Below are 18,869 nucleotides of genomic sequence, written 5' to 3'. Positions count from 1 at the left end.
TACTACACCAGTACTCTTCAGTACAAAATAGTTCCATGCTAATAGACCAGTTCTTATTGGGAAATGTCCGGTTTAAAAAGCATGCAGTCCACCTAGCTTACTCAGTTGCCAGACTAAGCAGTAAATCACACAGCGGAGTTTGTCCAGCTGGCCTACATGACTGTCTGGGCACTGTGTTTGGCTACCATGGTTCAGCACCTCAAGTAAAGGTTTACAGATGGATCACATCAACAGGCTTTGGAAAGATCAAATGAGTATAAGCTGAGAACCACCTACGTACACCTATGCAAGATGGTAGTGTCTTTTGAGGAAAAATAGATGAAGGGTCAATAGAATCTATGATTTCTTACAAATTAGAAATAATCTCAAAATAACTAAGTTTTTTTTTTACATAACAAAAGTGATTTGGAAATATGACATTATGGCTAAAATTACAAGTTTTACTATAGCATTCTGCATTTATTTGCCATGAAACTTGGCAAGAAGTAGTCTCTATGGAAATTCTTTCTCTTATGTGAAAGGATAATTTTTCTATGGTTTCTGCCAAAACTAAATGAAGTGACTTATAGAAAGAGTCTAATAGAACAGTAAGTGTTCAGGAAATGCTGTAGGCATGCCCTCACTGATAGCACTAAATAGGTGAAGTGGGTTTTTTAAAGAGCACACGAAGTTGGAAGGGAAAAGAGGTAGGGAGGAACTAGGGGGATGAAATGGGAGTGGATTTAATCAAAACACAGTATATTTGTGTACAAAATTGAAAATAAGTACAAATATTAAAATAAAACCATGAAATGGTATACTAGAGCTGTTTCTGGAATATGGCTCAGTGATAGGGTCATTGCTTAGTGGATACCTGGTTTCCAGACTCTGAAGAAGACAAACATTAGCTCTAATGAATGAATCCTTAAGCAATACTGCATCTTACCACACACTGATAAGTTAAATAAGGAAGAAAAAAGTCAGGAACAAAGGCCATCAGGAGGGAAATGTCTAAGGACTATATGTTACTGTGTGACTACGTGTGTGTGACTGTGTGACTGTGTGACTGTGTGTGTGTGTGTGTGTGTGTGTGTGTGTCCATGTGTGTTCGTGTGTCCATGTGTGTCTGTGTGTCCCTGTGTGTGTGGTGTCAGGGCTTCAAGTTGTAGCCCAGGCTATCTGAGTACTTACTGTATAGTCACGGCTGGCTCCAAACTCAGCCTCCTATATGCTGGGAGGACAGGTCTGTGTCAATATCATGCTGCCTTTTTGAAAAAGTTGAGTGTGTTTTCTTTTTTATTAATTTTTCCATGTGTATGGGTGTCTTGTCTGAATATATGTATGTGTAACACCAATGTGCCTGGTGCTGCAGAAGGTAGAAGGTGGCATCAGATACCCTGGAACTGAAGTGACAGATGGTTGTGAGCTGCTATGTGGATGGTGGGAACCAAATTCAGGGAGAGTAGCAACGCTCTTAGGAGCTGAACCACCTCTCCTGTTCCAAAAGGTGAGAATCTTACATTAAAAGTTGAGATTCTTAAATTAATGCCTAATGAAATTTGAGGTGAGGCAGAAGAAACAGTGAAAAATGCCAAAAGCCCTTGCAGCGTAATTAACAAGTCCATTATGTAAGGAGAAACACAGGATCCCATGACTTTGGGAAAACAGCTTAAATACATGGTAATTACACAGATCTTATCAGGGCGTTTCAATTACACACTTTAGTGAGGTGACATTTAATGGCAAATATTAAGCTTCTTTTAGCATTCTAAAGGTGACTCTAAGGGACACATAGCACTTCAGTTAGAAATAAATCCATTCTCTGCAAATGAGTAAGTCAGAAGGGGTCCCAGGAAGTCAAATGAAAATAAGTCTCTGGTAGACTTGGGAATTCTTTGTGTTTCATTTATCAGTAATGGATTAGGACAACCCAGGGCTTTGTCACTCATCATACCCCATAGAGAAAGGAAAATACTTATGTCAGAATGTTTGATATGGCTTTTAAGGACCTCATCCAGAGTATGTGTCATCCACTTTAATACCTCCCCATTCAGGTGTTGGAAGTCAAGCCTGGGCATGCAGTATGCCTCATACTTCAAGGTCTCACACAGTTCTTTCTCTACAACAACTAATTACATTTAATGCTATTTCAATACCTTACAGCAGCAAGAAAGTGACTTTTCTTTTTACCCTATCAAAATGTTTCTCTACTAGAAAAAGTATTTCCTCCACATCAATGCAAAATAATATCAAAGCACAATATCAGAGGCGGTATTAAACACAGCATAGGTTGATTTGGATATGCATTACGAATTCCTACCTCAGATTTTGTTTTAAAGTCTTGGATCATTTCCACTTTAATGGGTTTCTATTATCCTTTCATTTTAAAACAACAAGAAGCCAGGCCTGGTGGTATCCTTTAATCCCTGCACTCAAGAGACAAAGGCAGGAGGATCCCTGAGAGTTTGAGGATAGCCTGGTGTACAAGTCAAGTTCCAAGACAGCTGGGGCTGTTACACAGAGAAACCTGGTCTTGAAAAACAAAACAAAATAAGAAAAAAGAGTTTCTAGCACAAGCCCTGGCTTTCTTAAGGAAAGCACCTTGGAAATACTTGGAGTAATATAGTTCATACAGCCTTTTTATGTCAAGACATGACAGCCTTAATGTTCCACCTACAAAACTACCTGCAATGGAGAAGTACAGGAAAGAACTCTAGCCAGACACTCACCATCTCAACATTACATTGACCCACATGGAAACAAAGCTAGGCTTAACAAGAATGCTAGTATCTGTGCACAGATAGGAACTCAGGACCAGGGGCTTACAGCTTTGGCACAAGGCATCCTGCTGACAGAATTTCCCTTCTAGATTCTCTGGGAACCTTGGTGGCCTAGAGTCAGTCATTGATTATAGAAGCAGCTACACAGTGAGGCTCATCCATATATTAGTCCTCTAATTTCATTTCCTTTTTTATTTATTTTAAACATGTATTGAGTGCATGTTCTGTTTTAGACACTGTGCACAAAGTGCGTCATTTCAAACTAAAATGCTATGAGTCTTTTGCAGTTTAAGGCATTTTATTAAGTAGGTACTTAGCAAAAGATGATTTCATTTGTTTATTAATTTAGGATATATCAAATACAGTGTGTGTGTGTGTGTGTGTGTGTGTGTGTGTGTGTGTGTGTGTGTGTGTGTGTATCTGTGTGGGCATATGCACACTAGCACAAATGCTCTTGAAGGTGGTGAGATGCCTTGTGATCAGAGTTACACAATGTTGTAAAGACACTATACTGAGTGCTCGGACTCAAACTCAGGGCCTCTGCAAGAGCACCACTTCCCAAGAACTTCTGTCTTCCTTGCCTTTGCGTTTTAAGGTTACTCTAAGCAAACTACACAATTTAAACCCCATTATTCATCACTTTGCTGTTTACGATAACAGTCATATTAATAATTTCCAAAATGTGCACAACAGCAGAGTCAATAGAAATAGTATGTAGTATGTTTTGAGATGGTCAGAGAGGTTCAATTTGCTTTTATTTCCTGAGTGATTATTCTCTGACTTCCAAAACCAGTCTTTAGAAATATCCTGGCTTCTAAAATTGATTAAAAAGAAACTAATTACTACATTCATTTCTAAAATGTTACTTTCTCTGGATTTTAAATTTCAAATAATAGTATCATTACATCATGGTCATTAGATGACATGAAGTTGGGTGTGGTGGTGCACCCCTATAAACTCAGCAATCTGAAGGGGGATCTTGTATACAAAGCCCAGCCTTGTCAACAAAATGAGTTCAATAGAACTCTGTCACTAAATAAAAAAATAAATAAATAAAAATTTAAAAATAAGAGTAAATAAGTAAGCAAAAGGATGAAAGATGAAGAAAAATAGAAGGGAAGGAGAGAAGGGTGGAGGGAAGGAAAGGAGAAGGAAGGTGATGAGAAAGACATAAAAACATCCATTACAAGGCCTGGCATTGGTTTCAGTTTGTGTCATTCTTTTCCACATGACCCCAAAATACATACTCATTGTTTTATAAAGTCATTCTATTTAGACATACTGTAGGTGGATTGGAAATAATATAATTAAAAATGTATTTAATGTTTGTGGCATACTAAAGATGTTAGCTTACAACATAGACCTGCTTACTAGGAACTGGCCCACAGCCATGGCCACCAAACCTCAGGATCATTGTGTCATCTGTCATACTGCCAGTTAAGGAAAGGGTGAGAACCTAAAATTTCAAGCAGAATTCCAGACGAAAGAATGCTGCTGAACACCATGCTGCAGCTGAAATCAAATCGGAAGTGGAGCCATTGAGAGTGGAGGACCTTGAAGTTTCAAGAACTTCTTTGATGAGCATTTATAACACATTCACTTGCCAACATTGATCTCTTTATGAGTATGAAATGCTAATTGTACTTACCTTTTAATTTTCATCAAAAACTGAAGGAAGACATAAAAACTGAGTTTATCCTGATCCCACTGCCAGGGGCCCCTTAAACAGACCAAACTACACAACTGTCTTGCTTATGGTTCATGAGCTGACTTTTTGGAGCTCATTATCTGTGGTGGGACACCTTGCACAGCCTTGATGCAGGGAGGAGAGGCTTGCACCTGCCTCAAATGAATGTGCTGGGTTTTCGTGACTCCCCATGAGAGGCCTTGCCTTGGAGGAAGAGATGGGGGGTGGGTTGGGGGGAAAACTTGGGTGAGGGAGCAGGAGGAAGGATGAGAGGGGGATCTGTGCTTTGTATGTAAAATGAATAAAAAATTTCTTAATAGAGAAAAAATTGAGTATATGTATGTGTGTGAATCTACGTGAATTCAAAGTAATCTTAACACATACACAGTATTATTGAAATAGACAAATACTTGTAGAATAAAGGACAACAAGGTTTTTCAATTGCATAGATCACATTGATCACAGAAGACAGAACATTAGGGCTTGAAGACAAAATAAAGGAATGGTATCAATTACATAATAATTGTTATTAGTCCTTGTGCCTCATGAACAGAATATTCAGGAACACTGGATGCCAGGGTAAATGCACTGAAAAGGAACATGTAACTCCTTAAGAGACATGAGGACTACATACATCTATACAAAAATCCTTATATTCATCAATTTTTGTCACCCAGTCAAGAAGCAGCTTTCCCCATCTCCATTCCTACCAATTCCCTCCCTTTGAACTCAAAAGAAATGCATTTAAGCAAGATTATTGTCTCACTAGTTACAGAGGGACATGCTTATAAGTCTAAGAAAATACAAACAAATGGCTAAATGAAATAAGTCAGGATATGAAAATTGAATTCAATAAAAAGGAATACTAAAGAAAATTCAAATTAAAATGAAATTAGAAATGAAACATACAATAAGTCTAATTAAAAACCCTCAATGGGAAGTCTTGGCAACACAATGGCTCACACAGAAGGTGGAACATGAGGGTTTGAAGAAATAAAGAAAATGGTTCAATTACATAAAATGATAATGGTTAACAGCCCTTATTCAGGGACACTGGGATATCATGAATAAACAAAATCTGTAAATTGGGGGAAATAGAAAAAAAATCCAGGTCAAAGGCATAGCACTGAACTGCAATGAAATTATAGAAGAAAACTTCCCAAATTCAGGGAAAGAGATGCCCAGTCAGGTACTAGAGTCATGTGACTCCCATAAAGGTAAATCCATCAGCATAACAGCTCAATAGAAACTTTAAAACCCAGAAGAAGTTGCAGGCATGTGATGGATTTAAGTTCTGAAAGATGCTAACTATACTATTGATCTGACAAAACTATTGGTTATAAATGAAAGATAATGAAAATCTCATGATAGCAACAGGCTAAAGAAATTTTTAATCACCAAAGTATCTCTACAAAGAGTACCAGAAGGAATACCTTTGATGAGAGAACAATGTACATACTATGGGGGGAAAACAAATGATGCTAGGATAGGGGTTATGTGAAGTAGGTCAAAGAATAGAAGTACATTAAAACCAACAAAACAATAGCAATTAAATTATTAATCTATCAATAATAATTCTGACTATCAGTGGTCTTGATCTTTCAATCAAAAGACACAAGCTTATTGGCTGAATCAGAGAGCAAGATGCATCATTTTGCTATCTCCAAGGAAAAACATCTCACCTTCAAGGGCAGATACTAACTTGGAGTAAAAGGTATATAAACATTAGAATGAAATGACATTGTAGACTAAATGGACTTAATAGGCATCTACAAAATATTCCAGCCTAACATGACAGTACACAAATTTTCTTGTTTATGTAAAATAGGCCATGTATTAGGACATACTGGAATAAAACTTGAGATAAATACCAGAAGAAACTATAAATTGCACAAACTTACTCAGTGTGAACAATTCACTATTGAATGATGAAAGGGTCATCGGAGGATTAAACAAAAAAAAAATTCTTGAAATTAAATGAGGTAAAGAACAGAAAGTCAGAAGGGTGAATGTGTAGCGCTAACTGCCCATATCAAAACACCAGAAAGAGCAGACTGATTGATTTACCTCAAGAATTTGAAAAAAAAATCAAAACCAATATTAATGCATTTGAAGAAATTATCAAAACATGGGCAGAAATCAATGAAAAAACCCACAAAGGATCAATGAAACATAGAGTTTGTTCCTTTAAAAAGATAATCAAAATGTACAAGCCCTTAACAAAGTTAGCTAAAAGAAAGATAAAGGAGACTATCAATGACTACCAAGAGAGGAATAATCAGTTTTCTTCGGGGATAAAACCCTTGATAGATTATCAATCCCATGAGGTCAGCCTTAATCACTTGTACATACAAGAAACACTAAATGGGCTCAGTAGGTTGGACACACACACATACACAGACACACACAGACACACACACACACACACACACACACACACACACACACACACACACAAATGATTAAAGAAGAGGCCATGAATTTGACAGGGAGTTCAGTGAAATGAAAGGACTCAGAGGGGAGTGAGGGAGAGGAGGAGGAGAAATGATATAAATACAGAAACTGTGTATAAATTCTCAAAAAATAAAAAATAAGCAAAACTAAGTTAAACAAAAGTTAAATGCAATGGCAAAGCATGAAGAAATGAAAAAAATATTTCTTTTATCTTATTTTATTGAAATGTTTCTTCACACAGTGGAATGAAAGAGTATCTGGTTTAGAACCATGCTGTGTGCTGGAATCACAACATCTGTGAAGAACCAGATAAGTCTAGTGCTGAGCAAGAACAAAAACAGGGGGTAATCCATCACAGCATTATGACTAACAGATACTGATAGTTGACAAATTGATAGTCCGACATAATGCATCTTAGGAAAGTTGGAGCATGCAGGCAAGTGCTGTGATCTGAAACATGTCCATATAAACACTACGAGAAGTTCCTACCACTCTTTCTGCATGCTGAACAGTAACGAGGAAATACATGATACACTAGCTATTAAATATGCACACAGACTCCAAGTCCAGTCACAAAATAAGCTTATTTGTTTGACTATAGAAACATTTCTCCAATGTGGTAATATAACTCCTGCCCAATTTATATTTTACAGCCATCGCCCCATGCTTCCACCCAAGGCAATGGCAACAGATCAATGCCATACACAGCTCCTTGCATCAGTATCTCTAAGTAAGGCTGATGGAAAAGCAACTGGTATCATTCCAGAACAAAAGAGAATCTCTGACAAGTGACAATAGGCATTTACAATAAGTTCTTCAGAGTTGTTTATGGCATATTTGATATCAAATTCATGCTGAATCATTGTTCAAGGTTTTATTTGTGTGGATGTTCAGTTTTTCTTTAAGAATTATGACATTCTTTACTTCTCAACAATTCCTCTACTATTTCTTAAAAATGTCCCAAACCACTCACATGACAAATTATATATTTATATGGATTTTTTTCTTTAAAGCAAGATAGAGTCAAAGTACTAGAATTTGGGGAAATATTAGCATACATACTTAAATTTTCTCAACTCCCTAAGGGAGACCTTGCCTTGGAGGAGGTGGGAGTGGGGGATGGATTGGGGGGAGGGCTGGAAGGGTGGGAGGAGGGAAGACTGGGGAAACCGTGGCTGATATGTGAAATTAAGTTAATTATAAAATAAAAATACTATATAAAAAAGAAATCTATAATTAAAAAATAAACTCTAGATTTCCAAAAAAAATAATAATTTATTCAACCAAGTTTATTGAAATAATTCATGTGAGGGTTGGAGAGTTAGCAAGGCAGGTGAAGTGTTTACCTGGGTTCTAGTCCCAGAACCATCATTATCAACAACAAAACACAATATTCCACTGGGCACAGCGGCATGCCTGGACTATCACTCCTGGAGAAGTGCAGAGGAGAACGGCTGGGGGGTCTCTAGCTGGTCAGCCTAGCCTACCTGGTCAGTTCCAGGTTGATGAAAGACCACCTCAGGGAAAAGGGGGGTGTCATTCCTGAGTAGATACACCTGGGTTTGTACTTTGTTCTTTACATTCAAGGCACATGCATGTGCTTATACACACACACACACACACACACACACACACACACACATGCATATGTGTGTGTGTGTCTGTGTGTGTGTGCCTGCAAGATATACACAGAAAAAATCCAAATGAAAACACAGTGGGACTTCAATGCAAACCACTCAATTTATAATTTCACTCACATTAATCTTCGGAGAACAAAACCTTCTACAAGGTCTGACTCCTGAACTAACTCCAATTTTTCCAATCTTTGTGGTCTTAGGTATATAATATTGATTTTTGAAACTCAAACTTCCAATTGTTCATGTCTTTTACTTACAACTCCATTCAAATATTTACCTGCCTTCTGCATATGTTGCAGAAGTTCTGGCTATTTTCTCTAAACAGTGCATGTAAAGCCCCTTCTTGGAAGGCATGAAAATACCCACAACAAAAGAGTCAGTAGAAACCAGAAAGGTGTGATTATGTCTTGTGAAGAACATTGCCCTTGGGTGGAAGTCAGTCTGATGATGGAGTAAACCATTTTTAGTTAAGTTCAGTCTCTGCAGCAATTGTGAAATATTCTTGATTCAGTGACCTCTCGTGATTCCTTTCCTAAATACATAAAAATCTTGTGTATTTTCAAAGAATCTAGTCATTTGACAGATGCTTCTATGGATTGGAGATATCTGCTGCTTGCAATGCCCTTAAAAGTATTCAAACCTACTAAAACCCTTAAGACCATCATCAGTTTATTTGTTCTTTGTCTATGTAAATAAGAATTTGTTTTGAAAGCAAGTTCTAGTTTAATAGGGCAATGTGGGAGTGTGAGGCAATGAACTGTTAAGTTTAACATTTTGGAGAATATTGACATATTCTGCCACTGAGGACTGCCCCCACAGTACCTGTGTGTAGGTACCACTCCAAGGAGTTTGTTGCTTTTATTCTAAGTAAAAACAGTGAAAACTGAATTTGAAGTCTTCCTTAAAGAGTCAATTGGAATATTTTTTCACCTGATCAAAACAATGAATTTTGTCGTCAGACTGGAGATGTCTTTCTTCAGAGCATAGACGTGAAATGTCTCCTAGCACAGCCAGAAGGAAGGGACAACAGCCTCCCTCCTTCCTCTCCCCAACTCCAGTAGCCACTGAACTGCTTTGTTCTCTGTCTGCATAATTAATAACTGTCCTGGCAATCAGTCATGCATTCCTCAATGGCACCTCAGGCACCAAGTGTCCTTCTAACCCCTCCCCACAGAAGAAACCACCACAATGGCTGCACACTGATTTAACTCAGGACAAGTCATTTACAAACTTGATGTGAAGAAATACAACCGGGTTCTGATGCAGTTACTTCGCAGAACCAGGGCTGCACTCCCCCATACAGCACTGCAGGGCTTTGATTTTTTTTATTTATTTATTGTAAGTTGCATTAGTTTATTTTCTTTTTTACATAATTCTACTAACAAAAAATAATAAAAACTTCCATAGCCAAGCAGGTGTCATTGAATATGCATACTTGGAAAGAGGTAAAACATTTAAAAAAAATAGGACAAATTTGGTAGAATCTTAAAGGTCGATGGTCTGGAGTGGATGTGAGTGATGTGCCCCATTCATTATTTCCCTAACTGCCATCCACATGCCCCAGCAATAAATAAAATGATGGTGATACATGGGAGTCAAATACTATGGTAGCTGCAAGATCTAGTTCTCTCAATATAGACCAACGCCCATCAAATGGTAAAACAGAGTAAATAAATTGCTAGAAGTATTATCTTTTTACATCTTAGTAACCTCAAAACTGTTAAAAGTGAGATTTAAGAAAATATACTATTATTGCAATAATTAATCAAAAATTTCACCCTATTGGAAGGAGAAAAACTAAAGCCCTCACATTTTGTAAACATTAAAAATAGCATTTTATATGCAGCATTATACTCAAGAAAAATTGTTTTACATATTAAGAAAAGGAAAACCCCTGAAAAGATGCATACATTTTTACTTAAAAACTCAGATATGTTTTTTTTGAAAGAGTTTCCTAGCAAAAATGAGAAATAAAACTTTTAATCAGATACTTGATACTGGATGAAAAGTTATTCTGTTTAGTCTTTTTTTTTTTACCATTTTAAATAATGGTGTTGGTGCCATACTGCAGAGCATGGCATGTATAACCTAATACACATTACTCCAACATTAAACAAGAACTTTTCTTTCTAAGAGATTTGACTTATGTTCAGGCTTTCACTGTGTGTGGGCTTCGAAGGGAAACAAGGTCCCAATGTTTTCATTTTTCTTAAACAATCTCTCACTACTAATCTACCAGGCTGTGTGTATGAGCACTCTACCATCCACTCTTTTTCTCTTTCTCTCTCTCCCCTCTCATCATAAAGGGGAAAAATACCAATGACATTATTAACTTCTTGTGAACAATCATAAAACTTAATATATCATTTACTATAAAATTTACACAGATTTATCTTTCATTATTTATCAATGATACATGACTAGGGAATTATATTTCCATAATATTTTATTTGAAATAGCATTAAGATGTTAAAATTTTAAACCAATGTAGTATTTTTTAAGCTATAACTCATTATGACATTACGTCAACATCTCACAGTGGTAGTTTTAAAACTAGGCCTAGCTAATGACACCAATATAACATAGAAAAATAGGGAGACACATTTAATTGGTCTTATACCAAGTTACTTGGTAATCCAAAAAATCTGTTCCAACATTTCAGCAATATAAAGAAAACTGTATTTATAAATCATGAAACATTCATTCAACTTGTGTTATTCAAAATAATCCAGAACTCCTTGCTTAACTGTAGGGTAAATCATTTTACAACAGTAGACACAATTACTTAATGGGCATGCGTGACCAAAAAAAAAAAAAATGCTTGTAACAAAAATAGATCTTTGTATACTTTTCTTCTATGACATGGTAGTTTGAACCACAGAGAGTTCATGGCAGACCAGAATCTGATGTCCATTCCTTTTCACAAATAAAACTACAGAGCAAGCTCCTTACTTTTAAAATATAACTCACTTTAACATACATTTTTCCCCTGTAGTTGGAGATTTAAAAATCATTCACTGACTTATGTTTTCTGTGTCAGGTTGATGTAAAATATTCATATCAAGTTATATCAATCACATATTCAATTTAGATAACCAAAAGCAGAGAAGGCTGATTATATGGACGTTTTTATAAATAATAAAATGGTTTAAAATGGATAGTGTGTCCTAAGTTCATTGACTGTAGTGGATACATCATTAACTGCCACCCAACTCAGGCCTCCCCTTACCAGAACAAGGGAACCCAGACAACGATTACACCACAGTCCAGCTGTATCCCTAATACCACATACTAACACATGAGCATCTGGAGAATACATGGCATCATTGTTGTAACTGGGGTTCTCTAACGTGTTTCCTCTGTCCTTAGTGACAACAAAGGTAACACACAACACCAGAGACATTAGGATATCCCACTTGGGTCTTAGACAAGTCTGTGGGAAAATGGCCGAATTTCCAGAAAAGCTTAATGCTGTGGGACTGGTATTAAGCTAGGCCTGTGCAGCAAACCTTAGTACAGAAAGCTAATGGTCTACCGAGGCCTGTGGTTCATGCTATTTGTATCATTACCAAACTAGGAAGTCATTGTGGTCAGCAGTACAGCAGGTCCTGCTTTGCAGCTAGGACTCTGCAGTCAGTCTGGTCATCACTTGTAGGGAAGTGGGGATGTCAATTAACAAGTTCATCCATGACAGAAGGAAAGAAATGAATGAGGGATAATGCAGGGACAATTGCCCCTGAGCAAATACCACAAGATCCTTTAAGTCGGCTCTCCAAGAAGTATGCTTTCTTCCTTCAGGCTTTCATTTATCTGATTCACTGCTCAGACTGATGAATCTTGCCTGGCCAGGGTTAGCGCAGGTGTGGGTGAGGGGAGGGAGGGTGACATTTAGCAACACACAGTGATAATTCAAAACATTCTGCCAGGCTTAAAAGCATAATCACCTGTCACATTGTCACTCACCAAATCCCACTTTTCGGCACACAGTTACTGAAAATGGAATGGATGTGTTTCTAAGAAAGCAGTGAGGGGTATATGAAGCCAAAATGGTAGGGTAAAGAGTGGCAGGTCAGCTACCAAAGTAAATGTGAACACAAATATGCCAAAGTTTGTGGAAGTGGAAGAAAAAAAATAGCAATTTTCTAACATCATCCGATTTCACTTCTTAGGAAATGTAGGATCTGACTGTCATATTCTCTTGTTTCTTTCAGCCCATAGCCTGCTGTTTCCCTAAAGACGATCAGAGTAATTATAACATCTTCATCTACTCATACAGTTCCATCTCCTACAGCCCAGTTCAGGGCAGTTTAGTGGCCAGAGTAGGGCATCCTTGTTGAGAGATGCTAGAGGAACTGAAGACAGAATACAAAATCTTCATGCATAGCTCATCACACTCAATATCATTTAAACATGCATTGAATATGATTTTCATGTTGGAAATACTGACACAAACATGACCTAGTCCCTCGGGTGCAGTGTGGACACATTACTTGCAAGTTTCAAGTAATGAATTAAAGTGAGATCTCAGGATCTTGAGTTTTTGAGGCAGGATCTCTGACTGGGCAGGAGCTCACCACCTAGGCTAGACTGGTGGCCAGAGAGTCCCAGGCACATGTCTTTCTCTGCGTCCCCAGAGCAGAATTCTAAGCTGCCATGCTTGGCTTTTTAAAGTGAGTTCTAGGGATTGAAATCTGAGCTTCATTTGTTCATGGTAAACATTTTACCAATTGAGCCATCTCCCTAGTTTGCTATCTTCCTATAACTATAAAAAATTCACATATTTCATTTTACTACATATTTAAGGCACTTAGCATTTCTAAGCATCTACAGAGAAAATGCTTAAGTTGATTATAACAATTATAGTGAGACCTCTGCGGTTAAAAAAAAAAAAAAAAAAAAAAAAAAAAGAATCCAAGCTAGAGAATGGTTTTGGATGTTTCGTGTTCTGATTCTCATTTTAAAATGAGGAATTCAAGTTAAAAATAGCTGACTTATTTAAGTAAGGATAATCTCAAAGTGGTACTTACTGGCATGACAATACTGTAGTGGATGCAGAATCCAGGTTCAGATGGAAAATACTCATCAGATACGAATCTTATCCTGATTTGATTTCCTTTAGAAGTCTGCTTTCCTGGCACAGTCCCAGAACCACACCAGCATCCTAAAATACTTCCATCACTGGGCTCCTCAACTTCTACAAAATCATACCTGTGAGGAGGCAAAGGGGCAGAGACATCATTGCTTATCTAGGCAATGGAAATTTTATATGTGCAAAACATCTATGGAGTAGATCAGTGTGTTGTTTCCAAGTAGGCCTGAATGAGAGCTCATTAGATGCAAAAGTCAAAGAGAACAAGAAGTGAAGACCAGTTGGAAAAATATGAAACATTTTTCAAAGCCTTCAGATTTGCTATTATCAAACTCAAGATTGATCAGACACTTAAAATTTAAATATTTTGCATAGAACAAAATTACATGACATTCAATCTATGAATAATTCAATTCTAGTGCCTATCTTAATTCCCATCATCATTGTTCAATTTTCCTAGTTAGGGAAGATGTATTTTACTTAGAACTTTGCCAACAGTTACTAATTTAGAAAAGCATAGTACCAAACAAATACTGAGAAATCTACTAATACTTACCAAGTAGAAGCAAAATACCGAAAACTTATTTATATTTTTAGGGTAGTTGATAATATGCATTTAGGTAGTAGCACACATTATTTTCTTATAAAATCACTTTGCTATTATTCCAGCTTTCTCTTTTACTTCTGGACATTGGGTCTAACACTTGCTAAGAAAATGCTTAAATACTGAGTAATACATTCCAAGCTTCACCTAACACAGAGACCATTTTTTAAAACAATTGCACATATAAATAAATGATGGCTTCTCTAGATTGAATATAAGATAATAAAGAGAAAGTTACAAAACCTTTAATGAGAGAGAAGTGTGACATGCTTGAAAAATGATTGACAGATTTTAAAATACAATGTAGTATAAATACACTATACAGAATCAAACCCAACATTTTATATAGTATTAGATTTAAAGAAAAAAGTATTAATAAAAAGACAACATATGGGCCAACTATAGTTATGAATCTTCCCCTTAAGTAATGTAACAACATCCTTTAGCTTCATTTTTCTCACATAATCTTAGGCACTAAGATATTTGTAAATGGAAAAGCATAATATATTTAAAGCCAGTTATTTTCCCTAATGATTTACATAGTGTTATGTTTCTTACTTTGTTTTCCCTGACCAGATGCCTTCAAAAGAATATGGAATTCATATGAGAAGCTGTTTGTTTAATGTTTACTAATACAGGTCAAAACATCATGAAGAAAAGGGGGAAACAAATGAGAAAAACCATACGTGTTGGTTGTAGTGTCTGGTCTTGTGTGTCAACTTGATACAAGTTAGAGTCATCAGAGGAAGGAAACTCAGTCTAGGAAATGCCTCCATGAGATCTAGGTGCTGGACTGTTGGTCCTGGGTTCTATAAGAAGGTGGGTGGAGCAAGCCATGGGAAGAAAGTCAGTAAGCAGCGCCCCTCCATAGCCGCTGTGTTAGTTCTTGCTTCCAGGATCTTGTCCTGTTTGAGTTCCTTTCCTGACTTCCTTCAGTGATGAACAGCAATGCTGAAATATAATCCTAATAAACCCTTTTCTCCCCAACTTGCTTTTTGGTCATGGTGTTTCATCGTAGCGATAGAAACTCTAACTAAGACATAGGGCATAGTGAAAGGAATGGGAAATTTAAAACAAGCCATTCCTACCTGCTCAGTTGACCATACTGGAGACACGGTAATCCTTACAATACACTCCCAGGTATTAATTTTCAAGGTGAACAATTGCCCATACCATTATTTAAAGGATTTACTAAGCCTATTTTATGAGCCAATCAAACATCACATTCCCCGGGCAACATGATGCAGCACACACAGGGCAATGTGGCTGGTAATGATCACTCCCCATCTCTGCCATACTCCTGGGACCCTGGGAGGATTTATGTTCTTTTATGTTTAACAAATAAGTCTAATGTTGTAGACAAAATTTCCGTTCTCCTGTGGGAATGTAGAAACTGTGAGGATATGGGAGCTATTTTCTTACTCCTAAGAATGTAAGGAGTATACCAGAGAAATAAATTCACTGGTAAACATAATTGTCAGACACCCAGCTTCTTTCAACAAAAATAAACCAACCCTGCAGAACAGGCTGTCTCTAGTTCATACTGACTAAAACCCTGTCAATTAAAACTGTCCCATGAATTATCAAGCCTGACAGTGGTGAGAAACGTTGCCAAATGAGTGTGGATTATAGAAAGCCTGGCTTTGCAAGTGTCAACTGGAGCAGGAGCAGGTTGGGATAGGTAATAAAAATAATAAGATGGCAATTACTGTACAGAGCTTATCGGCTTATACTTTTGCTGCCCAAACACAAACAGAATCTTCAGACTCCTATTCAAAGACCAGATATTCTTCCAGAGTCTAATTAATACTGAAAAGGCTTTGAAATAATTATCTACTTATGAGGTGATTACAATGTGTCAGGCACTTTTTTTTAAGTGCTTCTGAATATTAACCCAATAGATCCTCTTAGCAAACCTAACTGGAAGGTTCTGATTATGCCCAGTTTATGAGTTACTAAATATAGAGAAGTTAAACAATTTGGCTAAGCTTACAATGTAACTAATCGTAATGTTACAGCTTCAGTTTCAAAGGCCAAATCTCAGACTCCAACTTCTTAGAATAGTTGTTCTCAACCTGTGGGTCCAAACCATTTGAGGATCAAACAATCCTTTTGCTGGGGTTGCCTAAGACCATAGAAAAACACATATTTACATGATATTTCATAACAATAGTAAAATTACAGTTATGAAGTAGCAATAAAAATAATTTTATGGTTGGGGTCAATGCAACATGAAGAACTGTGTTAAAGGGTCAAAGCGTTAGAAATGTTGAGAACCACTGTCTTAAAAGATAAGTCCTTCTGGGCGATGGTGGTACATGTTTTAATCCCAGCTCTCAAGAGGTATAATCAGATGGATCACTGTGAGTTCAGGGCCAACCTGGTCTACAGAGTGAGTTTCAGGACAGCCAGGGGGATTACACAGAGAAACCCTGTCTTGAAAACAAAAGTAAAGAAAAATAAAAGAAAAAGAAGGAGGAGGAAGAGGAGGAGGAGAAGAAGTATCAGCTAAGATACTACTCACTATATTTAAAATACATCTCTATAATTAAATTTATTCTATTTGGCTAACTAACTACAGAGAAATTGTAGGTTTCTGCATAAAAACTGACCATGAAGTCATGTTTAAGGGCTGGAAAACACAGACTATAATGAATGTAACTGAACATGGACCTTGCTAATTTAGATATTTACTATAATTAATTTGATAAAGTTTATTATGAGTGACTCTAAAATCTTTGTAGAGAATTTTAAAACAATGTAGACTGTGGGAGCCAAACATACAATCACAGTTCCCAGGACTAACAACAAATAATGGAGAGATTCTCACAGGAACAGGAGAATGCTGTGGGATGTCTTTTGGTATGCTGTGAATATGTGTTGCTCTGATTGGTTGATAAGTAAAATGCTGATTGGCCAGTAGCCAGACAGGAAGTATAGGCAAGGCGAGTAGACAAGGAGAATTCTGGGAAGAGGAAGGGCTGAGTCAGGAGTCACCAGCCAAACACAGAGGAAGCAAGATGTCAAGGCAGAACTGAGAAAAGATACCAAGCCACGTGGCTAATCATAGATAAGAATTATGTGTTAACTTAAGTGTAAGAGCTAGTCAGTAATAAGCCTGAGCTAATGGCCAAGCAGTTATAATTAATGTAAGCTCCTGATTGATTATTTTATAAGCGGGCCACGGGACTGCAGGGGCCTGGCGGGACCGGAGAAACCATCCGGCTACAGGACAGCTCACCCTATGAGAAGTGGTTCAAGTTGCCATGGTATGAGGTTAAGATTTTAAATTCATCTTATTACTAAATAAAAGTAATGCAACTGTACAAGTCAACAATTCAACCTCCAAAACTAAGAATAATTAAGGACAAGAGAAAAAGTAAAAAAGGACAACTACTAGAAATAAAATCTGTTCAGAAGTATAATCAAAGGCAAAGTTAATATTCATAATTAAAAACAAAAACTGGCAGTAAAAGAGAATAATGAAAGAAAGAAAGAAATGACAATAAACACAGCCACTAAACCAGGCAGAAGATATAATTACCCTTAAGAATGTATCTAGCTGGGTGGCATTGGCACACGCCTTTAATCCCAGCACTTGGGAGGCAGACTCCGGCAGACCTCTGTGAGTTCGAGGCCAGCCTGGTCTACAGAGTGAGATCCAGGACAAGCACCAAAACTACATGGAGAAACCCTGTCTCGAAAAACCAAAAAAAAAAAAGTATCAAAATTTTATAATTTATGAAATTTTTCACTGAATATATTTGGAAAATTGTAAGAAAATGGTAGCTAAAATATGACGTATCAACTTAGTAAAAACAGTTAAAGTAAATAACAACTCTTAGAGAAATTTACAAGTTGTTCAAGATTTATCAGTAGAAAGGATGAAATGAAATGAGGTTTTATAAGACCTGTATTAAATTATAAACAAATATAAATTCCAATTTCTCCTATATAATTACAGAACATTGAAAATGGTAATCTTCCTAATTAATAGCAAAAAAAAAAAAAAAACACCTAACCTAAACCTTGTATTGAATTATCTGAAATGGCAATAGTTAGCATTCAGAAATAGGGCCCATTTCACTCATGTAGGCTATTGTAAAAAAATTTCTTATCTATCCGCCATCAATAGAATACATGATTAGAATTGGCCCAGTATGAGATTTATCCATAAGTAAAAATGAATGTAAAAATGCTCCACAATAATATTAAAAGGAATAACAACAAATGATCAAAGTAGTAAGTGAATCGCTAATATGGCTTAATTAACTGCTTATTAAAAATAACAGCAGAAAACTTTCAAATTCGGGTGAAAATTTTCCTAACAGAAACCGATGGCATGTATTCTTCTGTGAAATGAAGCTAGCAAACTTGATCATCACAGCCGAGCAGAGTGAGGGTTCCCATTACTAACCTGGGGTTTCAGGGAAGGAGTGTAGATAAACTTGAAATGGAAGAAACAAAAGTGTTGTGATAAGAACAGAGAAAATAAACAAACATCCTTGGTTGCTGATAGATTTATTTGTGTGTGTGTGTGTGTGTGAGTTAGTGCATGTCTGTGCATATTTGCACCTGTATGAGGCCAGAGGTCACCTTCCGGTGAGACCCTCAGGCATGCTGCCCACTTCCTTTGAAA

General features: G+C 36.9%; 1 protein-coding gene across 1 annotated transcript in view; it reads right to left on the bottom strand.

The window, feature by feature from the left end:
- Positions 1-18,869, bottom strand: part of Pdgfc (platelet derived growth factor C) — a 163,980-nt gene that overhangs the window by 29,498 nt on the left and 115,613 nt on the right. Inside the window, exon 3 of the mRNA XM_052731504.1 lies at positions 13,565-13,745. Within this exon, the coding sequence (XP_052587464.1) occupies positions 13,565-13,745 (181 nt within the window). The remainder of the gene's footprint in view (positions 1-13,564; positions 13,746-18,869) is intronic.

This window comes from Peromyscus californicus, unplaced genomic scaffold (genome assembly GCF_007827085.1).
Source record: "Peromyscus californicus insignis strain IS unplaced genomic scaffold, ASM782708v3 Scaffold_9__1_contigs__length_137607984, whole genome shotgun sequence".
NCBI classification, from domain to species: Eukaryota; Metazoa; Chordata; class Mammalia; order Rodentia; family Cricetidae; genus Peromyscus; species Peromyscus californicus.
Note: the sequence above shows the minus strand (reverse complement) of the source record. Positions and strands in the feature narration are given on the sequence as shown.